We start from the raw sequence: 27581 nt of genomic DNA, 5'->3' as shown, positions 1-27581 counted from the left end.
TTACTCTGGGTTGTTTGGGGGCTTTCATGAGAACCCTTTGTCCAAAAACTCAATTAGATATAACCCATTCTCGAGTTAGAGGTTTCATTTAGTAGCAAGAAATGTCTCCCTCCTTACTTGGTGACATTTTTAAGGCTGCTCATTTGTTTTCCTTTGCTTTGACACAGGGTCTTACTATTTATCTCATGGAGTCTTAAACTTGCTATACTCCTACCTCAGCCCTATTGTGACTAACCATGTTGGTTACTATTCCTTGATCTAAGTTGTATATTTTGATGAGTAAATTTAAAAATGTTTAGGGAAATCCCATTCAGTAATATTGATTTGAGGTGTTCCTGTGCAAAACTCTAGCAGTTTTGAAACTGAATATTTTTTCATCTGTATCTGGTCAGTTTGCAGAGGCTTAAAATTTTACCTTTTGTTAACTTTGTCCCTTTTCATAATTGTGTTTCACAAAATGTATTCACTGACCTGTTTATAGTATTCTAACTAGAAGTCCTATTACGATTGATTAATAAAATTGAATAAATATTTTGAGTGTGTGTGTGAAATGTGTTTCATTTTGGCACTGATATTAAAGGACAGAATTCCTCTGTTTGATATGTAAATATACTCTCAAGGCCATGACTCTTGGCAACTGAGAGGACTATAAACATGTCTTGCATAAAGGGTCTCTCCAAGGTCTCCACCTCTTTGTGACAAACTGAACAACCCCTCTTGATTCTGAAATGATCCATTTCACAGGCAAAAAAAAAATATTTAGGCTAAACATCACAATCAGATTCATTGGCTACAGATTATGGTGCCTTCTATTTAAAACACCAGTGGTGGAAGGAGACAAATGTTGAGCAGGAACTGTAAAGCGAGGCTATAATTGGGGAAGGTTCGAGAAGCAGCTCAACATTCCTCACCTTCCTCTTACACCCATTGCTTAATAGGCATGAATGACCCTTGAAGAACTCCAGAGTAGCAACAAACCCAAGTTTATACATTCCTTACAAACTCTGATTTTATCATTTTACAAGGGAAAAAAATTGAGATTCGGGCAACTGACCACCTGAAATAAGATATACCATAGATGACTGTCATTGTGCAGATGCGCTAAGATTTTAATAACATTGCTAGCAAATCCTCCTCAACTTGTTCTCAGAGGCAGAAACTGTTGTCTGTCTATCTATCTCTTGTCGTTCCTTTTGCCCTCCTTGACACAGCAGTGAGTTTGAAACGTTCGGTGCATAAATAAACTAATATAACAAATAATATCATCGTGCAATAAAATGAAATACAGAAGAGTCCACTGCACCATTGGTGGTTTAAATGGTTAATCTCAATTGTCAGCTTGATGAGCTTCAGAATGAGCTGGAATGTGGGCTTTTGAGTGTTCCTCCATTTTTGCAGGGGATTTTCTTGATTAGATTGGTTGAGGAGGGCAGACTGACTCACCGTGAGCTGCACCATTCCTTGGACTAAGATCCTGGCCTATATAAAAAATAAACTGAGCCAAGTATATGTATGTATCTTTCTTTCTCTGCCTTCTGACTGTGGACGTGAAGTGGCCAGAATTTTAACTTCTGTTCTCTTGACTTCCTTGCCATGACATATTGTCCCTCAAAGTATGAGCTATAATATAAAACCTGTGTCCCCAGCTTTGCTTTGGTTGGGGTATCTTAACTTAGTGAGGAGAAGGAACTAAGACAACTGTGATGCCCAGCCTCTGCTCAGACTCATATTCTCTTTGTACAGTGAGCTCTTAGGTCCTGTTTCTTCTAACTTTTCCATGAAGAGAATCATCCACGAATATTGTTACCTTCTCTAAGAAAAGACACAGTAAAAGCCAAAGCAACTCTATGTAAGGTTGAATGATATATTATATATGCATCTGCATTATGCATAAGGTCATTCCTTAAAGTTTCACATGAGCTCCTCAGGTGAATAACACCAGTTAGGCTTCTGGTGGCTTATCACTGTAAATATTTTGTTTGTTTGTTTTAATGTGTTTGTTTGTCTTTGGTTTGTTTGTTTGTTTGAGAGTTGGTCTTGCCGTACAGCATAAGATGGTCTACAATTCAGCGTCCTTCAACTTTAGCCTCCTAGTACTAAGAGTAAGCCCACTACTCCTACTTAGTTTGTTGGGCTTTTATTTCTCTTTTAATTTTATCATTAGCCTTAGAGATGAATCTACATTGTGTATAGTAAATTGTACTACTTAGAAAAAAAGATTTAGCAGAACTCGGCATCATCACAATTGTATTGTTTTTCTTCAAGTTTGAGATAACAGCTAGTCTTAATTGTGCATTTGGACAGCTTTCCAAATTTCATCTTTTTATGTCTCATAAGCAGTTATATTATCCTAACATGGAATGGTCACCCCTTTTCCTCCTTAACTTCTTTTCTGTTGTAGTTGAATGTAGAGCAGTCCATATCCCCAGAGGCCACCTATTAAAAAATTAAGTTCAATGAATAAGATAACTATTCTCCTTTTCAAAGAGTTTTCATGGAGAGAGATGGGGGTTGATGAGCATTTCAGTGCACTCTCCCCTTCATATCTGCTTAAGGTTCTTTTGTATTCAGGATCATCATGTTCCTCCCATAATCTTTGTAAAAGAAACAGTATTTATACTGCCTTTATTTTATAGGTGGCAGACTGATAATTCACACAGTTAATAATTATAAACCAGACATTAAAATAAGGCTTCTTGTCACCAATTTCCTGAGCCATAAAGAAGACAAGAAATAAAGCTACCAGATAGTGTGACATTATTCAACACAACTGTAGGAAGGATACAGAAATATCTATTCTGCTTACGTTATAATCATATGGATATAATAAGATGGTTATTTTAAGGGAAAAAAAAAGATGACTGGAAACTGAAGATGCAGATCAGTGGTAAAGCATCTGTCTAGAAACAAAGATGAGTGGTAATATGTACTTGCTGTAAAGTCCTGGTCCTAATATAACATACTACACCATAGAGTGATTTACCCTGTAGCTGACATCCTCCAAGAGGGCAGATCCACCCACAGTGCAGCCTGCTTGCCACAAAGTTTCTTTCATGCTGCAACCATAAAGGAATACATTCTTCTTTTGGGAGTGACCATGGAAGTCACAGAAGACCTACAACAATCAACAAAAAGAGAAAATAAATCCAGGTTAGTTCACTGGCCCCTTACATGTTTGAAATGTCAAAGTTGTCAGAAAGATGCTGCTTGCTTTGCCATGTGATGACTCTGGAACTTTGGAAAAGCACTCAGAGAAGAAGGTAGATTGCCAGACTCTTAGGAGGGAACAGAATGTGAAGAGCATGATTAGTTCTTCTGAAAAAAAATTCCCTTATGACTCAGAGGACAGAATCATAACCAAGAAAGAAAATAGAAACAATAGCAGTTATAAAAGTACATATGAATATTTGAAAATTGAATAATAAACAGAAAAGAGCCATTTTAACTGACTATATCAAATATATAAGAATCATGATTCTTCTCCAAGTTCTGAGATGAAAAATAATGACCTCTAAAACTCAATAGTTTTGAAAACTATTTAATTCATGCTAGAGAGGAACTATGATCTATACTATATAACCTCACTCTAGCATTTAAGATGTAGAAGCCCTTCTTTGGTACATGCTGGTTTGTATCAAATGGAAAAGTGATACTAAGAGTAGACTCTTGTTGTACCTGTTGGAGCTTTTCCAAAAACAAAGCAAATATCTATCTGCTCATATTGATTAAAGAAAGTCACATGGTCAGCAGCCTTATTGGTATGGAGGGGAAGTACATTCCTTTTACATGTTTTCTTGGCAAGTCACAAGAAATCTGTCATTGACAGAAAATCCAGAAAAATATTTTAATAATAAGAACAAATTATGGAATCCAAAAAGATGACAGCAAATTCTCCTCATCCTTACATGCAAGGACTTTCACAATTCCTGTGTTCTATTTCTGCCAAGGGGCTGAATAGGTTTCTTTACTGGCCACCTTCATCAGACCAGAAGAATCATCCAGTTGACATACATGAGTCTTAGTCAAAATCATTAAATTTAAAACATAGTTTTTGTTTAAGCCACCAAGCCTGGAGAGGTCCTGTGTTATCTAAAAAGAGTTAAGTGTTACAATAATCTGTTATTTGAGTCAAAATGAACATGCTTACCACCACATGACAAGCAACATATACAAAGCTCTTTCCTTACAGAAGATACATTAAGAATGCTACCCTAAAGGAGTAGCAGTCTCCCAGTTTAGAACTCATTATACTTTTAGGTTCTGTATGAAACTTCTCTCCCCCCACCCAACAAACAAGGAGAAAAAAAAGCAAATTCTTCTCTCTTGGTTGAATGCAGATATAAGATTCCCATAAAGCACTCAGATAGAAGCAAATAAATAGGACACACACAGTAGGTACTTTTCCATCACAACCTGGAAGTGCTCCTGGAGAGACTATACCCTGCAGATCCAGCCAAGTGGCTGATTAGACCCCAATACAGCTCTCTACCAGGAGAGTTCCAATGTTTTGAATTTGTTAGCATCTGGTATTGTGGTCTAGTTATTTCTCCCTATGCTTCTTCACTCTTCTGTAAGAGGTATTTATTTTCCTGTTAGCCTTGCTGACTGCACAGGAAAAGGTCATTAGAGAATATAAAAATATGGCCTCCAAGAGTCCAAGTACCTATCCCTTTCCTGAAACAGAAGTACTTAGAGCCAAAAATCATTGTGGTCTCCCAAGTTGCAATCTTTATCAGTCAATTTACTGAAAAAGTACTAGAAAAAAAGATCATGCAATGGGAAAGAATTTTTTTCTTATTTTAATTCTTATAACATGTAAATGACATTCTAATGCACCGAGTAATAATCTGGACAATAGCTGGAACATATGTGAAAGTAAATGTGCTAGCACAATATCATAAAATATGAGAAATTGCCAGTATACTTTTATAGGGTTGGTAGAGTGCACATGAGGTAACATATTAACTGAAGGTAGACTTTGATTTATTAAGATGGCAGTTATGAAGAATGGGGTAAACCTTGAATTATTTCAAGGTGTATAAATAAAAACCAAGGATATATATTGTTCCCTCAAAAGTCCTTGCCATATCCAACAGGATTGAAATCTGTACAAATACATGAACAAATATAAAATACTGAGCACAATGGTAAATTTCCATTCCAACATATACACAATGTGAATCATTAAATGCTTACTAAAAGACAATGTCAGATTGGATAAACAGTCAAGTTTAACTGCACTGTCATAAATTAAGAGTCAAAGTGTGGCCAGGTGTGGTGCCACACACCTGTAGTGTTATCATTTTGTAGGTAGAGCCAAGAGAATCATCAGTTTGGGGCTATTTCTCAGCCACAGAAAGAGTTTGAGGTCAGACTTGGCTATGATATAAGACCCTGTTTCCGAAAAGAAAAGTAAAACTGTAAAATGTGTCCAGGATACAAACCCTAGGCAGAGGAAATGTGGAGGGTCTACATTCATTTAGATGTGGGAAGGCTGAGAACCACTGGGCTAAGCTTGTGAATTCATAACCAGTTTCTCAAGCTAACGAAATAGCTCTGGATTATGGTCTTTTTATCAGTGGTGTCAGCTCAAATCTGTCTGTCCTTATTAGGAATGCTCCCTAAGACTGTATTCCTGCATGTATTTCCTGGGTTTCCTAGGATTTGTTAGCAAACCCTTGTGATTCGTTTGGCTTATAAACTCTTTGCTTCTTGGACATGGTGTGCACTTATTTTCTAACATTATGTTCATATTTCATCTGAGTTTATCAATTAGGAGGCAATTGGAGGTGTTGTGAGGTACTTTAAAAAAAAAAGAGCATCCTCTTTCAAATCATATGCCCTGACTGAGGTTACATCTTGGTTTTTACGTCCCAATTGATGGATGAGATAGAGATGATGCTCTGGCCTATGTTACATGACAATGGCTCTCAGATATTGACACACATCAGAGAAACATGGAGGACTTGGCAAGGCAGACATTGAAGCCCTGTTCCAGCAGTTCTGAGATTCAAGTAAGTCTGAGTGAGGCCAAGGAATTTGTCTTTTTGACAAGCTCCCATGCGAGGCTGATGGTCCTGGTCCCAAGATCATAGTCTGAAAAACCTGTTTTCTGAAGGGGCCAACGAGATAACTGTTTAAGATCTGATCGTGAAGTATCGTGAACTTTCCACCAACCTTTCTCTCTTACATCTTGGTTTTTCTGTGTGAATAAACATGCACCATTCTTATGAAAAGTGTGCAAACAAATTAAATCTGTGTCTTAGCAACAGATTTCTCAATAAAGCCAGAAGGCTGCTTGGTGACAGGAGCTCCTTAAATGCTGGATTCAGATAGAGATAAAAGCTGCAATTTTTTTTCCTTCCTGATCCTTACAGACTCTGAAAGCTGAGGTAAATGACAAATTATAGACCTTTTCACCTGTGGGAATGAACACTGCTAAGCCCTAGGATTCCAGTGGCCTCTGAGGATTCGGAATGAAAGAAATGGAGACATTGTTCTGCTTGCTGCTCAAATGACATCCCTAAAAGTAAATGACTGTTAATTATAAGAAACATGTGCTCCTGCAAATTGCAGGGGGCAATTACAAGGCAAATTATCAACTTATTTCAGTTGAGGAAAGCTTTTTCTTTTCTACTTGAAGATTTGATACTTGTGTTTTCTTCTGGGAAAATTCTTTGCCAGAATAGTAGAGACCATCGCCAATTTGGAGACCACTACACTCATAGATCAATGAGCAACCATATTTGACTCATCAATGTATTCAACAAAAAATATGTCTGCATTCTATGTGGCAGGAAAATTACAATTTTAACATAGCTCATTGTTGCCCTGCACAACAACAATAATGGTTAATTTATACATCGCTTAGAAGGTATCAGTTAGCATGTTAAGAAATTATACAAAATGGATGTTATAGAACATTTAATTGTGTGGCCATATGTTAAAATTGTAAATGTTATCATGAAGTTATAACAATAAGTATCTCATAAAGATTATAACAGTGAGTATCCCATGAAGGCATAGGTTTCATTGTCCCCATTTTAAATAAGAAAACTGAATTTCAAATAAATCACTTGCTCAAGTTTCAATTATTGAGTATGTGAGTATATATTTGAATCCAAATTTGCCTTAATACACAAACACAATTTATTCCTTTCTATGGTGATCCATCCAGAAGCTATGATGATGGGGATGATTCCAAAAGCTAGCAAACATGGTAGCCAGAGAAGAAAGCTAAGGTAAAGATAAACTGAACTCTCTGGAAATCAAACTTAAACCATATTTCCTACTTCCAGAGCGGAATGTTTTACTTGTCATTCCAAGGAGTGACACCTCAGCAGGAGTTCAATATGCTGGTCCTGAATGTCACAGAGATGTGTTACAACATCAGATGAATCTTACCAAGTAAATGGAAAATGGGAAAGAATGAGTGATGTCTTTGAGGAATTGCAATAATTCAGAATAAACAGAATGTGAATAAAGATCAGATTTTAGAAAACTAGAGATGTAGACAGTAGGCTGGTTATTAGCACATTTATGTGACATTCTATGGTATCAGGATGGTTTCCTGGAGGAGGCGAAGGAAGATTCAAAGCATTTGAGCCAGGAGGAAAACCAGGATCATATCCAAAGGTGGAGAGCTTAAGGCTGGATCCCAGGATAGAGGTCTAACAAAAGCCATGACAAGGGCATCGCTGAAGTCAACAGAGAAGAGAATCTAGAGAAAGGAAGTTTGGGCTGGTACAGTGCTTAGTGAGCAAAGCACAGGGAATGCAAGCCTTAGGACATGAGTTCTGTACCTAGAGCCTTCATGATGGGAGGAAAGAACAAACTCCAGAAAGTTGTTCTCTTACTTCTACACCATGGCATATACACATACACATGCACATGCATGCACACAAACATGTATACACACATGCAAATTAAAATTATGTTTTAAAACAATACAGAAAGGAAGTTTTTTAAGAGGGTGAAATTCACAGAACTTGGAGAGTAAGTGGGTTTAAAGACATTGTGAGAATGAAGTTAGCAATTATACCTGAATTTAAGGTTTAAATTAATAGGCAATAATTATACTATTATCCAAGACAAAGAAAAAAGAAAAAAGATATAGGGATTTAAAGCCTCCATACAGCGTTTTTTAGTTTCGCTTGGGCTAAAGTGCTTGGTTTTGACTTCTGACTTTTGGCTAAACTGATTCCCCTCTCAGGGTCTTAATTCCTTCTCCATCCAAGGTAAATGGCATGCTTTGGTTTATGGTTCTACTCCCTAGAACTCTCCCTAGGACTTCTCCCGAGGAATTTGTTTGAGCTTAATTGCAAGGTTAATTTAATTAATGAAAATGTGAGTTCTGTCATTCCTCATGCAGCAAAGAATTTGATCAGGATCGCATTACTATGCTCTGCACAGTCCTTCCTATCCTTCTGCCTCTCTTGCCCCAAGTCTAGTTTCTCTAATTGGGCCTCCATCTTCATGAGGCTAACCCTGTTCAAACACTTCCCTTAGTGTTTTCCCAGCTCCCAGTGGCTCACCTAGGTCTGATTGTGTTTACTGCTCTGCTGGAAAAGCTTTGAGCTGCTGTGTTTTCCCGATCTTGACATCTGGGTTTCATTGCTCCTTCTCAGCAGTGAGACCTCTGCATTATTTATACAATTGCCACAGGAAAATGAAAGCAAGACAGGATCTGGGAGAAGGCAAGTTCTGGAGAATGTGATGGAATCCCCAAAGAGCAACACTTCCAATTAAACCAACCAAGGCTCCCAAAGCCCCAGAGATTCCACTTGTATACAGTATTGGGCAGGCAGCATGCAGTCCAAGTTTCTGAGAATAGTAAATATCTCCATAAGAGAAATGATATTAGTGACATATGCAGTTACCTTCCAAGAGTCCTTTTTACAAACTGCATGTCCCAGATATAGTCCTCCCTGCCATGCAGTCTTCTCCAAGTATCTATAAAGCATCTGTTTCAGGAGTCCTCACAGACACCACAAATCCATAAATAATTGAATTCTTTATGCAAACAGCATTATGTTTGCATATAAGTTATATAAAGCTTCCAAATACTTTGCATGATCATTATACTGCCTAAAATACCTAACACATCATAGATGCTATATAATTATAACACTATATATTGCTAGTCATTTTTTTAGGTAATAATGGCAGGAGAACAAAATTTGCAATGTTCAGCACAGCTATTTTTCCTAAATATATCAATCTACACTTGCTAGAATCTTTGGACACAGGATTCATGGATAACAATGTTGTACTGCACTTTCTCCATAGGTAACATGTTATCTAACTTGAACGTGACACCAAATGATGGATGAGATTAGCCATGGGCAACAACAAAACATTTTCTTTAAAATTACATTGAAAAATCTCATATAAAGAAATCCAAAATATACAGTTCAATATTTGGCTTTTTTTGTATTTAATGCCTAACACTATCAATAATTTTAATGCTTTATATCTATTAGAATATCTGACATGGGTCAATTACCACACTAAGGTCTTATACTCATCCACAATTAGTATAAAGGTCTCCCATGAAAGATACTGCCATTTCACTTCTACCAATGTTACAGGAGGTTAAACCTCTTGCCCTTGGATGCCCACAGACAAAGCAACATGCTACATCTCAAACTCTGATCACTCTGACTCTAAAAGGTCTTTACAATCAAACATTTATAAACAGTGGTTCCACCAGTGAAAAAGAATACAATCATTGTTAATTGGCAAACAGGAAATGTATTTCCAAGGTCATGCATTAGATGTTTCCTACTGTATGTCACTGGTTGCCTGTCCCTAAGTGGTAAGTTTAACACCAAGGCAGAGTTCTGAAGAGAGCCCTGGGCAGGTGCTTCAGGGCTGAAATGATTCCCTTCCTCCATTTGTACATGTAGGAGGGAGTGAATCAGTAGTTCCTGCGCCACTTTTAAACTCAGCTCTTCTGACTTCTCAGTCTGAGTGAGCCCTTGCTACACTACTTATCTATATCATCTTCCTACCAGGGAAGCTAAGTTAGCAAACCCTCTTTGTCTATGAGAAGGCAAGACCCAGACTAGTCTTTTTGATCTACAATAAGTTTCCAAGTTGTCTGGGTAAACTTTTAGCACTGGGGAGTATGGATGCTTGCCCATCATCTGGTTACCCTTTTAGTACAAGAAGGTTTACCCTAGTTTTACCTCCTCATCTTGAGAATTGGTAGTGCTCTTGAGCCAGAGGCCAACTGTACTTTGGTCCATGCAAGCCTTACTTTAAGAGCAAAAACCTGTCAACTATTACTATGACTTTTATCTACTCACAAGATAAACTTTCTTTGAACAATCTTTTGGGTAGCTGAAAAAATAAAGGTGCCCCTCTACCCTCTGACACACACAAACCATCTACCTAATTTCATCTGAAACTTTTGCACTAACTATGTCCTTTCCCCAGAGAACAATGCCGAGCAAAATCCACTTAACTGCTCCATTTCTTCACAGTTCTTGACACCTTTCTCCCCTGTCTCAACCTGCTGCCTCAACTCCTTGCTTTAAGTCCCTGATGTTTCTACCAGCTCACAGGAAAAGTACTCATGAGCATCAACCAAAGAGTACGCATGGAGGGACCCTTCGCTCTACATGCTTATGTAGTAGAGGATGGCCTTATCTGGCATTAATGGGAGGGGAGGCCCTTGGTCCTGTGGAGGATCAATACTGCAATGTAGGGAGATGCTAGGGTAGTGAGGCAGGGGAGCACCCTCATGGGACAAGGGGGATGGAATGGGGATTTGCGGAGAGGAAACTGGCAAGGTGGACAGCATTTGGAACGTAAATAAATAAAATTACCAATAAAAAAGAAAATGAAAAAAAGGGGGACTCATGACGTCTCAAGGGAAACATTGGTTCAGAAAATTCTTCCTATTTTCCCCTCATCTCATCCCATCTCATGCAAATGTACAAATGTTCAGACCTGTTTGGGAGTTCCAGCTGGCCCTACCTGTGGCAGATGTAGGACCCTGAATGCCCCTCTACCACATGGTACTCAAAAGACACCAACAGAAGAGACATGAAAAGTAGTCTTGGGTTTTCAATGTAATCGATGTAATCAATCTAAGAAACATTGGCAATTTATTTACAAACAAGTTATCTGTGTCAGAAAAAGGCATAGTGAAACACAGATTTTCAATAGATATCTTATTGTGCTAGCAAGAAATCATTCGAAATAAAAGGAAACAGAATTGAAATTACTTTTTTTCCTATCACCTTTATGGACATTGCATTCTCCTCTACCAGTTACAGTAGCAATGACTGGAGGTAGCTTGCCCCCCGGTCATATAATCAAATGCAAGGAGTAGAAAGTTTTAGATTTAGTTCCTTAACAAGCAACAGATATAAGGAAAGAAATACCAGTTTTTGATGCCATTTCTGAGGAATACAGTGCCAAAGATAAAACAGTACTAAGTATCTTGAGCTCTGAGTAAATGGGTCTAAGAGGCCTGTGATCTTTTCCCCCTTCTTTTTCTATGCCTTTTAATTAATATGATGGGAGATTCGAATATAACCAGGAAAATCAGTTACATAGAGAAAATTCATATACCATTGGGCTCTAGAGAAAGAAAACACACACACACACACACACACACATACACACACACACACACACACACACACACACACATCCTGTCCTCTGGCAGAAGGCAGCCCAGCTTGTGTGAGTTGTAAATGTAAATCAATGAGCTCTTCAAAGAGCCCTGAAATCCCTTTATCAACATGCACTCACATAGCAAGAGCCATGAGGATGGGAATCAATACCTCTCCAAATCCTGAAGCCCCAGTTCTTGGCAGCAGCCCAAGGGCGAGGCTGGCTGCAACATGGCAGCTCATCAGAGACCGTTTGTCTGTTTTCCCATGACCTGGATGTAGCTAAGAGCTTTCTTCCACTGGTGACACTGTGCCGGATTGTCCCCTGGGTCAAGGGTCCCCTCGCTCTCATGTGGATCTTCCCAAATAGGAAGCAATTCAGTGCCTCTTAACAGCTGATTCATGACCTTGTCTGCTTCATTGGGTGTCCCTGCTGTCATGCTCTCTCTCTGTCTGATTCTTCCTAACTTCTAAACAATATCTTCCCTATCTTCTTTGGGGTTGGACAAAATTGTACTTCTTGATCTAACTAGTACCTTTCAAGGCTGACCAACCCTATTTTTTGCACCCCAATTTTCTCTAGCTACATTCTAAAGTTCGGTATTTTTGCTTTGTGTGGTTTTAGATTTTCTATATTTAAGCAAATATTTTACTTTACTGGAAAGTATGGATACTAAATATACAGTTCAGCAAGTTTAGTACAACTGTGTATAATGATATGGAATATTTTCACTACCTAGAAGTTCTCTCCTAAACTCAAAGATTTAGCCTCCTTCTGCAGCTCTAAAGTTCAGCTTCCATTTTCCTTGAAATACAAACATTCAGTATATATCCCTTCATGTCCACTTTTTTCAGTTAACATAAAGTTTTAAATTTGATTCATGTTATTGAATATATCAGTAGTTAATTGGATTTTCTTATTTTGGGAAGGGATTGTTTTGATTATTGTCCTGGTTAGTTTTTATTGCCGATCTGAGACAATGTAGTATCACTTAGGACGAGGGAACTTCACCTAAAGAGCTGCCTAGATGACATTAGCTGAGTTAAACATCTGAGCAAGGACAATCGTTGTGGGTTCAATAAAATGGAAAAGAAATACAAAAAGTCCCATAAGACCCCAGGAGTCTCTTCTCCATAAACCAGTTTACCCCTCAAATACAAATGAAGTAGTAGCATCAATGCCTAGTCCTTCCATAAATCCTTCTCAACTCTTCTGTATCCCAGATGTCCCAGAAAAATCTCATACATACCTCTGTTATCAATTTTATTATGCTGTGTCACATTGTTTCTTTTAAGAGCTACTTCCCTCCTACCTTAGTCCATTGTGATCTTAAAGCAACCAACAATCTTTTATTCTGCTAAATAACAAACCCAAGTCTTATTCTTATGCTCCTAGATAAACGTATCTGTCAATTTTATAAACTAAAAATTAAATAAAATGTGCATATAGGCTTTGCATCCCTACCTACTTCAATCTTTTCAACTGCAGAATATAAGTTAATGTACAAAACAAAGATGACTACCCAAATTTGTGAGAAGGTGTATAGAATAAAGGCAAATTTCCTATTCTTTGGCAATCCTCAGAAGAATCAGGGCAATGATTTCCATTTCATTGGTTTTATAAGTGGTATCAATTAACCCAAGACTCCAATACCTAAATAGCACCTGTGACGGGTGCATCTTCCCAGTCATCACAGAGTGTTTTTCCAGTGCTTTCGTAAGACCCAGAAATCGGGCAGAGTCAACATTAATCTTATGCCAAAGAACTTAAAAATCAACGTGGACAGAGAGGGACTCTTTCTTCAGGCAGGACAGGGCCAGAGCTAGTGAGCGGCAGTGATGCAGCTGCTGGCAAGTGGTGGGTTAAATATAGCTCTGTGGGTACCTAAAGGGTGGCATCCTGCCTGTTAGAGAGCTCTGGAACACTGGGAATAGCATTTAGTACTCAGCTGTTTCTCACCCACCTCTCAGATGGTCCCAGCAGGAAACAAGTCTGCAACTGTCATGTTTATAGCTAATTAATGTTTATTTATACTTTTAAACAAGCCTTTCACCTGTCACTCTTTAAAATAAATGCTCTGCTCTTCAATTAGAGATTGTCAGAGCAGAAAGAAATGCTGTTTTTCTGAGGACTTAACATGTGCGTGTGTTTAAATGTATATCAGATATGGGGTTCTTCCCTTCCAAATCACTCTTCTCCTGGAGGCTAAAGCTTCTCACACAGAGAAACAGCCTTCCTCCAGCTTTCAACCATGAGACTGGAGCCTTGCTATGTAGAGCTTGATGAACACAATCACCAGCAGAGATTACACTGACTCCTTGGGATGCAGGGATCCTTGGAAGCAGGAATGACAACAGTACATTATTGAATATTTGAACCCAGATTCAATTTATATTCTCAGGGGCAGGACACATGCTGTTGTTCTATGTGCCGAAGAGAAGTTGACTCAGCCAATCAAGCCAGTAAAGATTTGAAGGTTTTAAACAAAAGGTTCTCTATTTATGGGCTTTGGGAAATAAATCTTTAAACCCTTGGAATATTATGCTGGACAAAAGTGTCTATCAGTAGCTGGGGATCTGTAGAGTGCCAGGTGGTCAGTGCTAATGGTATGAGTTTTGGTGCAAGTCTTGAAGCAGGAGGTATGAGTTTAACTTCTGGAGGAGGCTAGACATGAAGCAAAGGATGTACTTCATGCTGATTCACCTCCAATTCCTTTCTGAACCTATTGATGGGGAGAACCTGTGATATTTCAATGCACATATATGCAATAAAGGGTGATCAACGTATCTATATCTTCATCATTATATTGATTTTGGAGCCTCTGAGACTCTAAACTATGTAAATTCTTGTGAACTTGCAGTCAGCCCACTGTGTTGAGGAATACTAGAGCTAAATATTCTGTACAGAAATTAACATTTTAACCATCCACAAGTAGGTGAGAACTTGAAATATTTACCTTTCTATGACCACATTATATTTTTTTATTTTTAGGAAGATAGGAATATTAGGTACCTTCATTTGACCATTATTTATCATATGCATATATTAGATCCCACACTTAATTACATAGACAAAATTAATTGAAATAACAAAATTGAAACAAAAATACTCTTACAACAATTTCAGGTAAATTTAGCTGATTGGTAGTAACACTGTTGGCAGAGAATTGGGCTCTATTCCAAGAGGACATTAAAATTTTGCCACTTACACATGTTGATTTTAATGCTTGGGGGCTTTTTTTTTTTTTATAGTCGTTAGGACAAATAGTGTTATTCTTTTTTTTTTTTTTATTAACTTGAGTATTTCTTATATACATTTCGAGTGTTATTCCCTTTCCCGGTTTCCGGGCAAACATCCCCCTCCCCCCTCCCCTTCCTCATGGGTGTTCCCCTCCCAACCCTCCCCCCATTGCCGCCCTCCCCCCATAGACTAGTTCACTGGGGGTTCAGTCTTAGCAGGACCCAGGGCTTCCCCTTCCACTGGTGCTCTTACTAGGATATTCATTGCTACCTATGGGGTCAGAGTCCAGGGTCAGTCCATGTATAGTCTTTAGGTAGTGGCTTAGTCCCTGGAAGCTCTGATTGCTTGGCATTGTTGTACTTTTGGGGTCTCGAGCCCCTTCAAGCTCTTCCAGTTCTTTCTCTGATTCCTTCAATAGGGGACCTATTCTCAGTTCAGTGGTTTGCTGCTGGCATTCGCCTCTGTATTTGCTGTATTCTGGCTGTGTCTCTCAGGAGAGATCTACATCCGGCTCCTGTCGGTCTGCACTTCTTTGCTTCATCCATCTTGTCTAATTGGGTGGCTGTATATGTATGGGCCACATGTGGGGCAGGCTCTGAATGGGTGTTCCTTCAGTCTCTGTTTTAATCTTTGCCTCTCCCTTCCCTGCCAAGGGTATTCTTTTTCCTCATTTAAAGAAGGAGTGAAGCATTCACATTTTGATCATCCGTCTTGAGTTTCGTTTGTTCTAGGGATCTAGGGTAATTCAAGCATTTGGGCTAATAGCCACTTATCAATGAGTGCATACCATGTATGTCTTTCTGTGATTGGGTTAGCTCACTCAGGATGATATTTTCCAGTTCCAACCATTTGCCTACGAATTTCATAAACTCGTTGTTTTTGATAGCTGAGTAATATTCCATTGTGTAGATGTACCACATTTTCTGTATCCATTCCTCTGTTGAGGGGCATCTGGGTTCTTTCCAGTTTCTGGCTATTATAAATAAGGCTGCGATGAACATAGTGGAGCACGTGTCTCTTTTATATGTTGAGGCATCTTTTGGGTATATGCCCAAGGGGCTTTTTTTTTAAAGATTTATTTTATTTATTATATATATAAGTACACTGTAGCTGTCTTCAGATACACCAGAAGGGGGCATCAGATCTCTTTACAGATGGTTGTGAGCCACCATGTGGTTGCTGGGAATTGAACTCATGACCTCTGGAAGAGCAGTCGGGTGCTCTTAACCGCTGAGCCATTTCTCCAGCCCTGCTTGGGGGCTTTTTTAAGACTGTGATATACTACAAATATGAGTTAACAGCTATTTTGAGTCCATGAGCCCTGAAGAATCTTTGAACCTATAGGTAGGTAATCTGAACACACTTAAAGAGTAAGTCACAAAAGGAGGCAATACCTCAAAATCAAAAACACAGCAGATCTGAATCTCTATTCTACTGTATACATTTGAATGGCATTAAGGAAAGCACTTTATGTGTTCATCTCTTGAAATTGGAGTGCAAGCCTCATATACCTTTCCAGGGTTCATTAAACATGCCATTCTGTTACTCACAGAATAGAAGCTTTAGAACGTAGGTTCTGATTGAAAGCTCATTCTGACATTCCTTCATTTTTGATTAAGCTCTACATGAGGACATTTGCCCTCATACTTCTGTAGATAGAACTGGTCACAGTTTGTAGACAATATGTGAACATTCCCATAGGCCAATCTATTGCCATTGTTTTCTTTCTTATCTGGAACTAAGGCCTCTGGTTTCAGATTGTCTGACATTATTTGCATAGTACCTGGGACTGAAGAGGAAACCCTACATAGAAAACAACCTAAAACAGTGCTAGAATTGTCTTGAAAAAAAAGATACATGAGAATATTTTTTCTAGTTTAATTACATAAGAATGAAACTAGAAAAAATTCCAGTTTTTACCAGTGAGCATTAAACCATTGTTCTGAACCTTTGGTGAGATGAATTGGGGCTTCATAAAATGCATGTTGCAACTCTAATCCCTAGAGCCTAGGAATATGGTCTTGGGCAGGATATGCATCTTAACAATTAGAGGAGTGCTAAGGTCAAACTGAATTAACTGTCCTAACCCCATGATGAATGCTCTTAGATGAGGGGACTGCGGATCACTAGGACACAGCTCAGATGGTCCTGTGAAGACATAAGTGATGAGTCAAATGGGCTACCATAAGCCAATGACAGCTGAGTACTGCTGGTAGCCAGAGCACATTGCAAGAAAAGGGGAGGAGGGTCATTTTTCAAAAGCTACCAGCATCAGAACAGCTTGCTAACTCTTTGACTTTTAGACTGCCAACCTCCAGAAATGTGATGTGAGGAGTTCTATTGCTTTAAGCCATCCAGTTTGTGGTCATTTAATATAGTAATTATCATAATATACCTGGTATTAAAGTTTCCCACAGATGTTTGTCCACTTTGTCTATTTTTCTTGCCTTAACCGCTGATGAGCTATCTGATGCAAGGTAAAAGGAACCAGATTGTTGCATGAAAAGAAGTAAGGGACTCACCACAGGCCCCCGGCCAGTACTGCTTAGGTATTGGAGAAGACCTTTGGCATGGTAGATGGTTGGTTGGAGATGAACTTGGGGACAGAGCCACTGTCTGTTGAGATCCTCGCCTCTCAATGAGCATCTGTGACTGCAGGAAGGAACAATAAGCAAAGAAACACACATTTAGACAAAAATACCTTCACAAAATAAAACCCAAGCTGACAAACAAACTAATGAATCTAACTTCTCTCTGACTTCTGCCACCAGCTCCAGATGTCCAGGAAGCTGCAGATCTGGACTGGAGGAGTCTGGAGTGACCTAGTTATCTGCAGCTGTGGGAACCAGAAGCTGCATTTGACTTAATACAGGGTTAATAGTGTTTTAAGACAAAATTGGGAAACATGGTTTCCCACTGTATGTACCCACTTAAAAAAAGAACAAAGAAAAAAAGGAAAAGAAAGTCAGTGTACAATTCTCCAGGCCCTTTAGTACTACAAATAACTAATCTGAGCCCAAGATAGCACATACAGTATGGTGAAATACAATATTCCTAGATGGCCCAATAGCACTATGACACTCAATATTACTACACCACAGTGAAGAAACAAGTTGACCCAAGATATATAACTAAAGATTTGTACCTAGGACTCCTTGCCTCTAGCCCACATATCCCTTCTTGGGAAAGCCTTGAAAACTACCAGATCCAAGCTCAAGATTATATGTTCCCTGGGGATACTCGTAGTCAAAGCTAACATGTTAATTTCAAAGATTAGTCTTTAACCAAGAGGCAAAGCCTACAGGGAGAGTGATCCTATGAGCTCAACACAACTGAAAAGTTTATCAGAAGCAACACAAGCGTAGGATAGGTTCCTGGGTATGATAGCTATAGTGCCTATTTATTCTAGATAGTGAACCAGGAAGATGACACAGATTGAAGGGACCAACACAACATCCCCACTACCAGAACTACCACCATTAAATCCCCTCCTACTAATACTCTTCCAATCTCCACCACAGTGAAATTGCTCTATTTCTTCTGAACAAGTGTGCCTGATGTATGTTTGACCAAGTTCCCCACATCTACCTATGGCCACCTCTTTAACATTCAGCAGGGCAGTCCTGTCTCCAAAATGTTATGAATTTTCGAGCTAAGCAATTCTAGTCCTGTTTGTTGTTGTAAGAGTCCTTATTTTGGAGAAATTTACATTTAGTATTATTTTTATTTATTTTGTCCTCCTCATTAGACCAGACAAAATGGGGGCTTGGTCCATTAGGAGCAAGAATAATTGTTTGTACCATTAAAATTCTAAGAGGAACTGTATCGGCCAACAACATAAGACTGTATAATGATGCTTGTCAGAGCGCCAACACTGAGGGAGGATGCAATTTCACAAGACTCCATCACTGGATAAAGGGCCAAAGTTAATCACTAAATAAGGAGAGTGGGAGAATCAATTAATCAGTTCTCTCCAGAGGCAAGGCCTGTGATGATTCACCCAATCCAAAGTGATCAGCCCTAAACTCTAGTTCATATGCTCAACAACACTAAATGGACTCAGTAGTGTGTGTGTGTGTGTGTGTGTGTGTGTGTGTGTGTGTGTGTGTGTGTCTGTGTGTCTGTGTGTCTGTGTGTGTGTGTGCGTGTAAAACAAAGACAATAAAATGACTATGAATTTTAAAGGTTTTATGGGAGGAAATGGTGTTAATAGTGAATGAACTCTTGTATCAAATTCTCAGAAAAGATAAAATTATCATAATTGGCATTAAGTAAACAATAGAGAACAAATTCTTGCCCTGACATTTAATTATAGAAGCAAACATACTTTCTCTCTTAAACCACTGACCTATTTGCAATTAATCTTGGAGATGAAATGGCTCAAGTTCTTTTATACAATACTCCATGCTCTGAAATCATCTTTGGCATTAGTTTCCAGTTGCTTATAAGCTCTCAGAAATCACTAGAAATTGAAAATATTCAACAATTTCTTTATCCTAATTTTGTCATAAAGTATTTTACTTGGGGGGCAAGGGATATAACTAGTGTGTGTGTGTGTGTGTGTGTGTGTGTGTGTGAGTGTGTGTGTGTGTGTGTGTGTGTGTGTGTGTGTGAGAGAGAGAGAGAGAGAGAGAGAGAGAGAGAGAGAGAGAGAGAGAGAGAGATTTAATGCCATTAACAGTGGAAAGGAAAACCCTGATAGATCTATGGCACATTTGCTTCATTGGGTTTTTATTCTCAAATCAAGTCATCCAAAAGTTTAAGGATCCTTTCTCTGATCTGTGTTTTTCTTGCCTTGACCTGGATTCTCATCAACAGGGAAGATTTTATTCTTTCTGTAACACTGACCGTGATGAAATGAACTGAGGTCCTTTCAAGGCATTCCTGTTCATGTAAACAAAACTGCATGTATTGTTATCTATCCAGCAGCCAACAGCTCTGCAAGTCCAACTCCCTCTTTTTTCCCCTCAACTCCATGGAGATCAAGTTCAGGGACAACATCTTCATGCAAAGGTCCATAGATTACCACACAGCAGAAACAATTCTGCACTGCAATTCTTAAAAATAAAGAAAATAGAAAAGTTCTGTATTGCAAACTAGAAACCACCCAAGTTTTGATTAAGAAAACATAGTTCCATCACTGGGTATGGAATTTGGGGAGTTCACATGTAATCAGTATTCTCACATGGGAAAAGTAGATATGTTTATCCTACTTCCCAATGTTATCACTGTCATGGGCACCATCATCGCACACCACCAAACCCTGGTCCACTCCAGAATGTTTTGAAGTTCAAATTAAATAATATTTATCATTTGTGTTCTCATGGAAATTGAGCTGCAGCTTTCTATATCCATCTACATCTTCTGGTGTGACTATACTCACTGCTATATCCATACCCTTGTGTGCTCTATTTCCATATCTCCATCGCTGTCCCCAGTGGTCAGAGCTGCACAGCTCAGTTTTGACAATGTCCACTGTTTGCTTGCCTCATGCAAACTATTCTGCCTATGAATAACAGTCAGGAAATGACTTTCAATACAGGGTGAATTGAAAGGAGAACCTTTACCAAGGATCACAGAGAAGGGGCTATGATCTGCTTTGAAGTTTATTTGATTTAAGCACATTTCATGGTCGAGGCAGTGGAATGAAACGGAAAAGAATCAAAATTTTTTAAAAAAAAATTACAAAGGGAATTACTGATTACTCTTTAGGCTACTAGCCAGGGCTAAGAGGGAAAAGAAATAGGATTGTTCGTGATCTGCACATGGAGAAAGATGTGACAGTGAAAATTATATAGACGTTAGGGGGTTGTTATTTTAGGGAAAGTTTTGTTTATTGGCTGTTTTCTGGGATAAAGCAATTGAACCATCCCAGTGGCAGAGCTCGGCTGTGCAGATCTGAGAACCACGCATGCTTGCATTTGTATTCAGGCCTGCATGTGTGGCTGTGATTTGTAGGTATCTCTGTCTGTGCCTACAGCTTTGATATTTCCTACAGCCCTGCGACTGCCGACAACCACAATGTGTACTACACCTGCCTTGAGAGCTTCTTCTTTTAAGGCAAATCCATTTGCTCCCAATCTGCAAATCCATTTGGCATTTTATGTTAATGATACCTGAGATCCCTGTAGTCAGAGGAACTGCCGTTGCTCTTTGCAGGGATTTGTTTTAAGCATACGGAGATGAAAATGTACCCAATCTTCTTATCTACTGTAGCATTTCTGCAATGACAGCTGTCGCTTCTATGTGCTGAGAATTAGCAGATGGACAGTGATGATGGGCTGGCAAGACAATCAGAGTCTGTAATTTCCGAGAAGGGGGTCATCCCTCAGACAGAGTTTGAAGTCTTGCTTTTCTTACAGGAAGAGTGATCAGCGCTATTCTTCAACACTGAAAATGGCAAACTTTTATAGAAAATAAACTCACATATCTCCTGCTCACAGAGTTAATAGGACATAACTAGTCCTCTGCAGTTTTTATCAACCCCTCTCTCTTTCTCTCTCTCTTCTTTGTATCTTTGTCTGTATCTCTCTGTGTCCCTGTCCTTCTGTCTCTGTTTCTCTATTCATGCTTTTCTGTGTGTCTCTCTGTCTCTCTAGCTATATCTTTGTGTGTGTTTCTCCCTGTTTCTCTGTGTCTCTGTGATTGTCTTTGTCTCTATTTCTGTTTCTTTTTGTCTCTCTTTGTCCATCTTGTCTACTTCTGTGTGTCTCTGTCCATCCGTCTGTCTATCTATCTATCTATCTATCTATCTATCTATCTATCTATCTGACAAAGTTTCATGTGTTCTATTCTGCCCTTAAATTTGCTATGTAGCCAAGGAAGACTTTGAACTTCTGGCCCTCTTGCCTTGCCTCCTGAGTGTGCTACTATACTAGTTTATGACCCTTTGGGGGATTAAAACCAGGGAATTTTGCTTCAGACATCCTAGACTAACACTCTGCCAACTATGCTGTGTCCCTAGCCTAGGCTTCCATTGTTTTTGAGCTTAAGTTTAAATATTTTCATTTATAATAAATTTGTATGCAGAAAATGTGGTAGTTTAGAAAACCAAATATATAGACATTTCAATATTACATTGAAATACCTATATCCCAGCAAACTCTCAAATGCAAACCACTTCATCTCTCAGCCTAGATCTGTAATTATAACAAGAATCACAGTGCTAAGGTGCCTAGCTAAAATGGGAGCTCATTATCTTCTTCTAGCTTTGAATGTTTCTGTGCATTTGTTTATTTTTGAGGCAAAGTCTCAGGTAAGTCACAGTGGCTCTGAACTCACCACAGTCAGTGATGGCTTTGAATACTTAATATCCTGCTTCCATTCCTGAATGCTAAGATTTCAGGAATGCACCACCACAGTCAAATTGGTTTATGCACTGTTTGTGATCAAATGAAAGGCTTCATGCATGTCAGTTAGAACCCTACCAACTAAGCTACATCCTGAACCCCTATTGATGAGGGTTTCTAGGTGGAGCAGGTACCGTCTCTGCCTTTTCTTACATTAAGTGCTTTATATAGACACTACCCACCCACTCCGTCAGGTATTCACAATCGGTATCCACATAGTCATCATCCTTGAAGAATAATACACAGGGTTTCTGTCGATGTTCTGTTTGTTTAGATAATAATTTGAAAGGAGAGAGGATAATAAATGAGTCAAGACTTCTGGGGGGAAATGAGATGGGATGTAGAAAGGTGGAAATATTATTAAATTTAAAAATTAACTCTAAATTTCAAAATTGAAATTTTGGTGACAGGTGTTTCCTTTCCAAAAGCAAAGAAAAACTATCCCTTCATGGAAGCATATTGTTGTGATATTAGAGCAGGGGAGATGAAGATAGGAGGATCAGAAAAATAATGTTACGCTCAGCTATAAAGTTACAGAGAGGGTGACCTGAGCTACATCATGAAACCCAGTGTCAAAAATTATAACAAAAATGAAACACAAGGAGAAATAGACCATTCATTCAACTAACGGCACTCATGCTTTTCTTTCTTTATTGTGTCTTTTCCTCTCTCTTGATAGTCTTAACTCTGTAGCCTTCCCATTCACAAGCCTGACGCCTCCATCTCCAGAGTGCTGCAAGTCTGGGTTTGTACTAACAGACACAGCTTCTCAAAATTACACTCTTAACACTAACTATAGTTTCCATTTATCAGCCAGTCACAGAGATCACCAAGACACTGGGAGACAAATATTACAAACAGTAACTTTAGGAAGAAGAATATGAACCACCAGGAGTCCCAAAGCAAGAATGGGACATAAATCAGAAAAGGAAGGGGGAGATTGTGTCTCTTCCTAAAAGAGAATTTACAAAACTGGAGTCAGACAAAAAGAAGATTCAAAAATCCCCCATTCGTCTATGTATGAACAATGGAGAGAAGGTACCCAGCAGACAGAACATATGAGACCAGGATTGATAGCAAGAGAGCCCAGCAAAGCAAGCTCTGGAGTCCTAGGAATGGCAGTGTGTTTGGAATCCAGAAAGCACTTTCACCGCTCTAAGCACATCCCACACTGGGACAAAGTGTGGGTACAGAAGGAAACTATATTCATAAATTCAGAGATGCATTGAAGCCTCTAGAAACTGGCAGCCCAGAATGAGGCACATTTTCCAGATGCTGTGCTCAGAGCTTTCCAAATAAACATTTCTCAAGTGGACGAAGAGAAATAAAAGGCAAAAAATAAAATTAATTTCAAGGTAGTTTGACAGATCAAGACAATCAGGTATTTAAGGAGCATTTTATTACACTCGGGAGATCTTTCATAACTCAGAATGCTTACAGTTAAAAATGGAGCAGAGAAGAGACCAAGAAAGTTGTTCTTCAGCAACTCCAAAGACACAGAAATTTCCAGAGGTTGATGAAATCACAACCGAGGAATGGGAAAACCATTAGGGTGTCCAACCTTTTGGTCATTGTGACATAACGTCCTCTACAATATCCATGATTAGAAACTGTTCAATTGAGTTAGATGAAAGTCACAGGGAGTTCTCATAGTTTTATTTTTCAATGAATTTCAGGCTATGCTCACCCTTGTCCTTATCACATACATCCTGCTAGCCAAATACTAACCATGTCTAGATTAACCAGTAACTGACTTCAACTTCATCTTTACTAAGAAAAATATCCAGCGGCTGTAGGAATCTGTCAGTAAAGCACTGGACTTGTAAGCATTACGACTTAAGTTTGGCCCCCAGAAAGTACATAAATTGTTGGGCATGCTGTCACATCCTGTAATATCAACTCTGAGAAGGTATACACAGAAGGATCTTGAAACTTGCTAACTAGGCAGCCTAGCATAGTTGATGAGGACCAGACCAAGGAGAGAATTTTGTCCCAACGAAGGTAGCAGTATTCCTGTGGATGAAAAGTGAAGTTTTCTTAGAGCCTCCATGTACACACACATAGACACAGACACAGACACACACACACACACACACACACACACACACACACACAAGTAAACACACACACACATTCACATACATACATGAATGCACACACCTATGAAGAGAAATACTCAAAGTTGAAACTTAGTCAATCTAAGTATTAATAGGTTGTTCTTTACACTGCCTTTCCCCCCAAAGTATCTCCACCCATTAGTAGCACCAGTACCACCCTTGCACCCTACACGTGCAATAAGGGTCCTATGAAATCTGGGCACGGCGAAGTGAAAGATGTGATGCTTCACACAGTACAGAAGGAAAGCAAGAAAATTAACCTTTAAAAATGGAGCCATGTCCTTTAGAAAGGGCAGCATTGCCCCACATTGAAGAGAACTCTAACAGATGATATTTAGAATCTCTCACCTGGAGCAGAGGCAGCTCAAGAAGTCTGCAGGGCAACCAAAGCCCTGCTACCACACACACCCGCGCACGCTGCTTCCTACTGTCATGTTAGTGTCTGATGTGTTTTTTATTTGAAACCAATAAAGAGTAAAATGTAAATGCATTTTCTCTTAATATACAAAACTGATTTTGTAAAAACAAACTTCCAACAGAACAATTCAAACTATTATAAGGTAGGATCAATTTTAGTCACTCTCAACCTTTTCTTTTTCATTTTCTTTTCCTTTTCGTTTCTTTCGTTTTTAGGAACAGTTTGTATGTCAGTGAGGAGGAGCCTGCAATATCACTCATGTCCATCCAGGACAGGTCATCAAATGATTCTTATTTTCACCATGTCTTTGATATCATATACAAATAGATACATTTTTTAACTGAGACTATGGACACTAGAGGCATACATTTCTAAACACTTACATTTCTTGAGATGAAGCAGGGTTTGGGAAGAATCTACTAAACACCGTTGCCACAGAACAATGGTTTCTTAGGACACATGAGCAATGCTGAGGCCATCCAAGTGCCATCACAGAAGGCAACTGGCTTGCATTTCACACTTAACATTACTTATTAGAGCAAATTATTTAGCTTAGAAATTTGAAATATTTTATAGAGCCTTGCAAAATGTTAGAATATATGATACTGGTGTATGATTTCAAAATTAAGAACTAATGATTATTTCTATGACAAAAACCTGAAAAATTGAAGATCTGGTGAAGGTAAGAAAATAAGAATTGATAAGAACTATTCATTCTCAAACACAACACACACACATACAACATACACATGCACATATAGCATAACACACACAACACATATAAACATATGCATTCCTAAAACTAACACTGAAGGAACTTGAAGGAAACTTCCTCCTAACTGTACTTAATGGAGACATTTCATTTGGGATTTGTACAAGATTTATAACAAGATAATGAAGATGACTCCATCTATAACTGTGCAACATGTAGCTGCATGAATTAATCAGAGAATCTGAAAGAGTTGTGTGTGTGTGTGTGTGTGTGTGCGCGCGCGCATGCGCGCGCGCTCTGTCTGGCGTATATATGATACACATGTTATACTTATATTTAATAAATATGTACATATAATACATGCAGCATATATGTATATTACTATATATATTTAATACATACACACATATCTATACATTTGTAGATGACTTATAGTGCTTCTTAACCACCAATGAACACAAGTATCAAAGGAAACAGACACAGCATGTTATCAAGAAGAAGTAAATTTCCAGTAGAAAAGCATTTAAAAATAATGTGACAAATCCAGAAAAAAAGTATTACATTTTTCTTTTTAAAATAAAGACCTGTGTGAACTGATCTTGTGTAGTAACTTTTAGGATATACAGTTGTGATTTCAAAGAAAACACATGCAAGAATGAAAAAGAAATGAGATATGCAAACATTGCTTTCTGCACAGACGTAAGAATTATAAATCAGAAATTAATATAATAAAATTTTAGACTTATGTTGAATAGAAAACAAAGATAAAAATATAGGTTCAGTAAATAGAAGTGGGGGCAAAAGGATCAGGGTAAGTGATGGTTCTCATCTGAGAGTTCTGTGTGAAACATCAGCATCCAGGTTTTTTCTCTTGGTCTTAGGATCAGTAAAGATGTACATGAACTTTCTACAGAGGGAACCCAAATATGATATGAACTCTGAAGAGCAATTTAAACCCATGACACATAAACAACACTGAGGAATTCTCCATATTATTCCAGTATTTCATGACAATGTGACAGTATTTACTTCGTTATTTGTGTTAACCATTGCTTTCCAGAATTTTCCAGATAAACAGTATTAGCTGCAAGTGTATATATACATATATATGTGTATATATGACATATTTTTAAAATAAAATTTTAGAAGATAAAAGGAACAGTATGTCTTCTGTAAACAGCAGTAGGCAATTCTGAGCTAAAGGTTCTGAGTTTACATGATGTACCTTTTAGAGGTGAGAAAATAAACAAGGCAGGAATTATAACTACCAAGGTTCTCAAGAATTATAAATAAGGCATGGGTTTCTGTGGTATATTGGACTTGGTTTCTGGTGTGAACTTATAGTTTTGTATACACAGAAAGGCAAATAAATAAAGTGTTATATGTGAGTGTTGGTGTGTGTGTGTGTGTGTGTTCATACATTTATTTTCTAGTTTTGCATATTGGTAGAAAGAAAATATCTTTATAGTAGGGAACATATCCAATGCACTGATCTCTATTTCTGACCATTATTACCTAGAAAGGAATAAAGCACTTAAAGAAATATCTGATTCCACAATAAGGAAAAGCAGTGAAAAGTATCAGTCTATAATAGTGGTTTTGGAAAATGGGCCTATCCTCTTTCTTTTTTTAAAAAATACATTTTGACATGCCAAAAATACAAAGTCTTTGGAATCACAATGGCCAAACATAGTAACACTTTTTAGTAAAATAAATTGAAATGTTAAGTATTATAACCCATAGACTATAAAATATTTTTAAGTTTATACTGTCATAAATCATTAAAGAAAGAACAATAATTCCAATTTTGGTAGAATTTCTGTTAGCAAATACAATATTCATAAGAAAACCACAAAGTTATCATTTGGCAAACATCACAGTAGCTGCAATTTTGCACAGAAGTCACCAATAGATGAAAATATCAATGACCAAAAGTATGTAAGTCACAAAATATTCAAATTGGCTAAGAGTATCTCCCAATACTAGATCTAGTTCTCCAGAGGGGAATTATAACTTCATGGTGGAGGATGCATGTGGCTATTACTTACATCAAAGTTACCATGATCACATGATGGGACATGACCATATCACAGTCCCCAAAAAAACAATATTCTGAG

At 38.3% G+C, this 27581-nt stretch overlaps 1 protein-coding gene across 4 annotated transcripts in view; it reads right to left on the bottom strand.

The window, feature by feature from the left end:
- Agbl1 (AGBL carboxypeptidase 1) overlaps window positions 1–27581 on the bottom strand; it is a 906807-nt gene that overhangs the window by 402677 nt on the left and 476549 nt on the right. For 3 of the 4 annotated variants that reach the window (XM_063280964.1, XM_008759580.4, XM_039101031.2), the window contains 2 exons: window positions 17391–17520; window positions 2984–3115 (listed from right to left, as the gene is read on the bottom strand). In XM_063280964.1, coding sequence (XP_063137034.1) covers window positions 2984–3115; window positions 17391–17520 — 262 coding nt within the window. The remainder of the gene's footprint in view (window positions 1–2983; window positions 3116–17390; window positions 17521–27581) is intronic. The other variant, XM_039101030.2, reaches the window with a different exon arrangement.

The sequence above is a fragment of the Rattus norvegicus genome, chromosome 1 (assembly GCF_036323735.1).
Source record: "Rattus norvegicus strain BN/NHsdMcwi chromosome 1, GRCr8, whole genome shotgun sequence".
NCBI classification, from domain to species: Eukaryota; Metazoa; Chordata; class Mammalia; order Rodentia; family Muridae; genus Rattus; species Rattus norvegicus.
The sequence above is the reverse complement of the archived record's forward strand: the minus strand, read 5'-3'. Positions and strand labels throughout refer to the sequence as shown.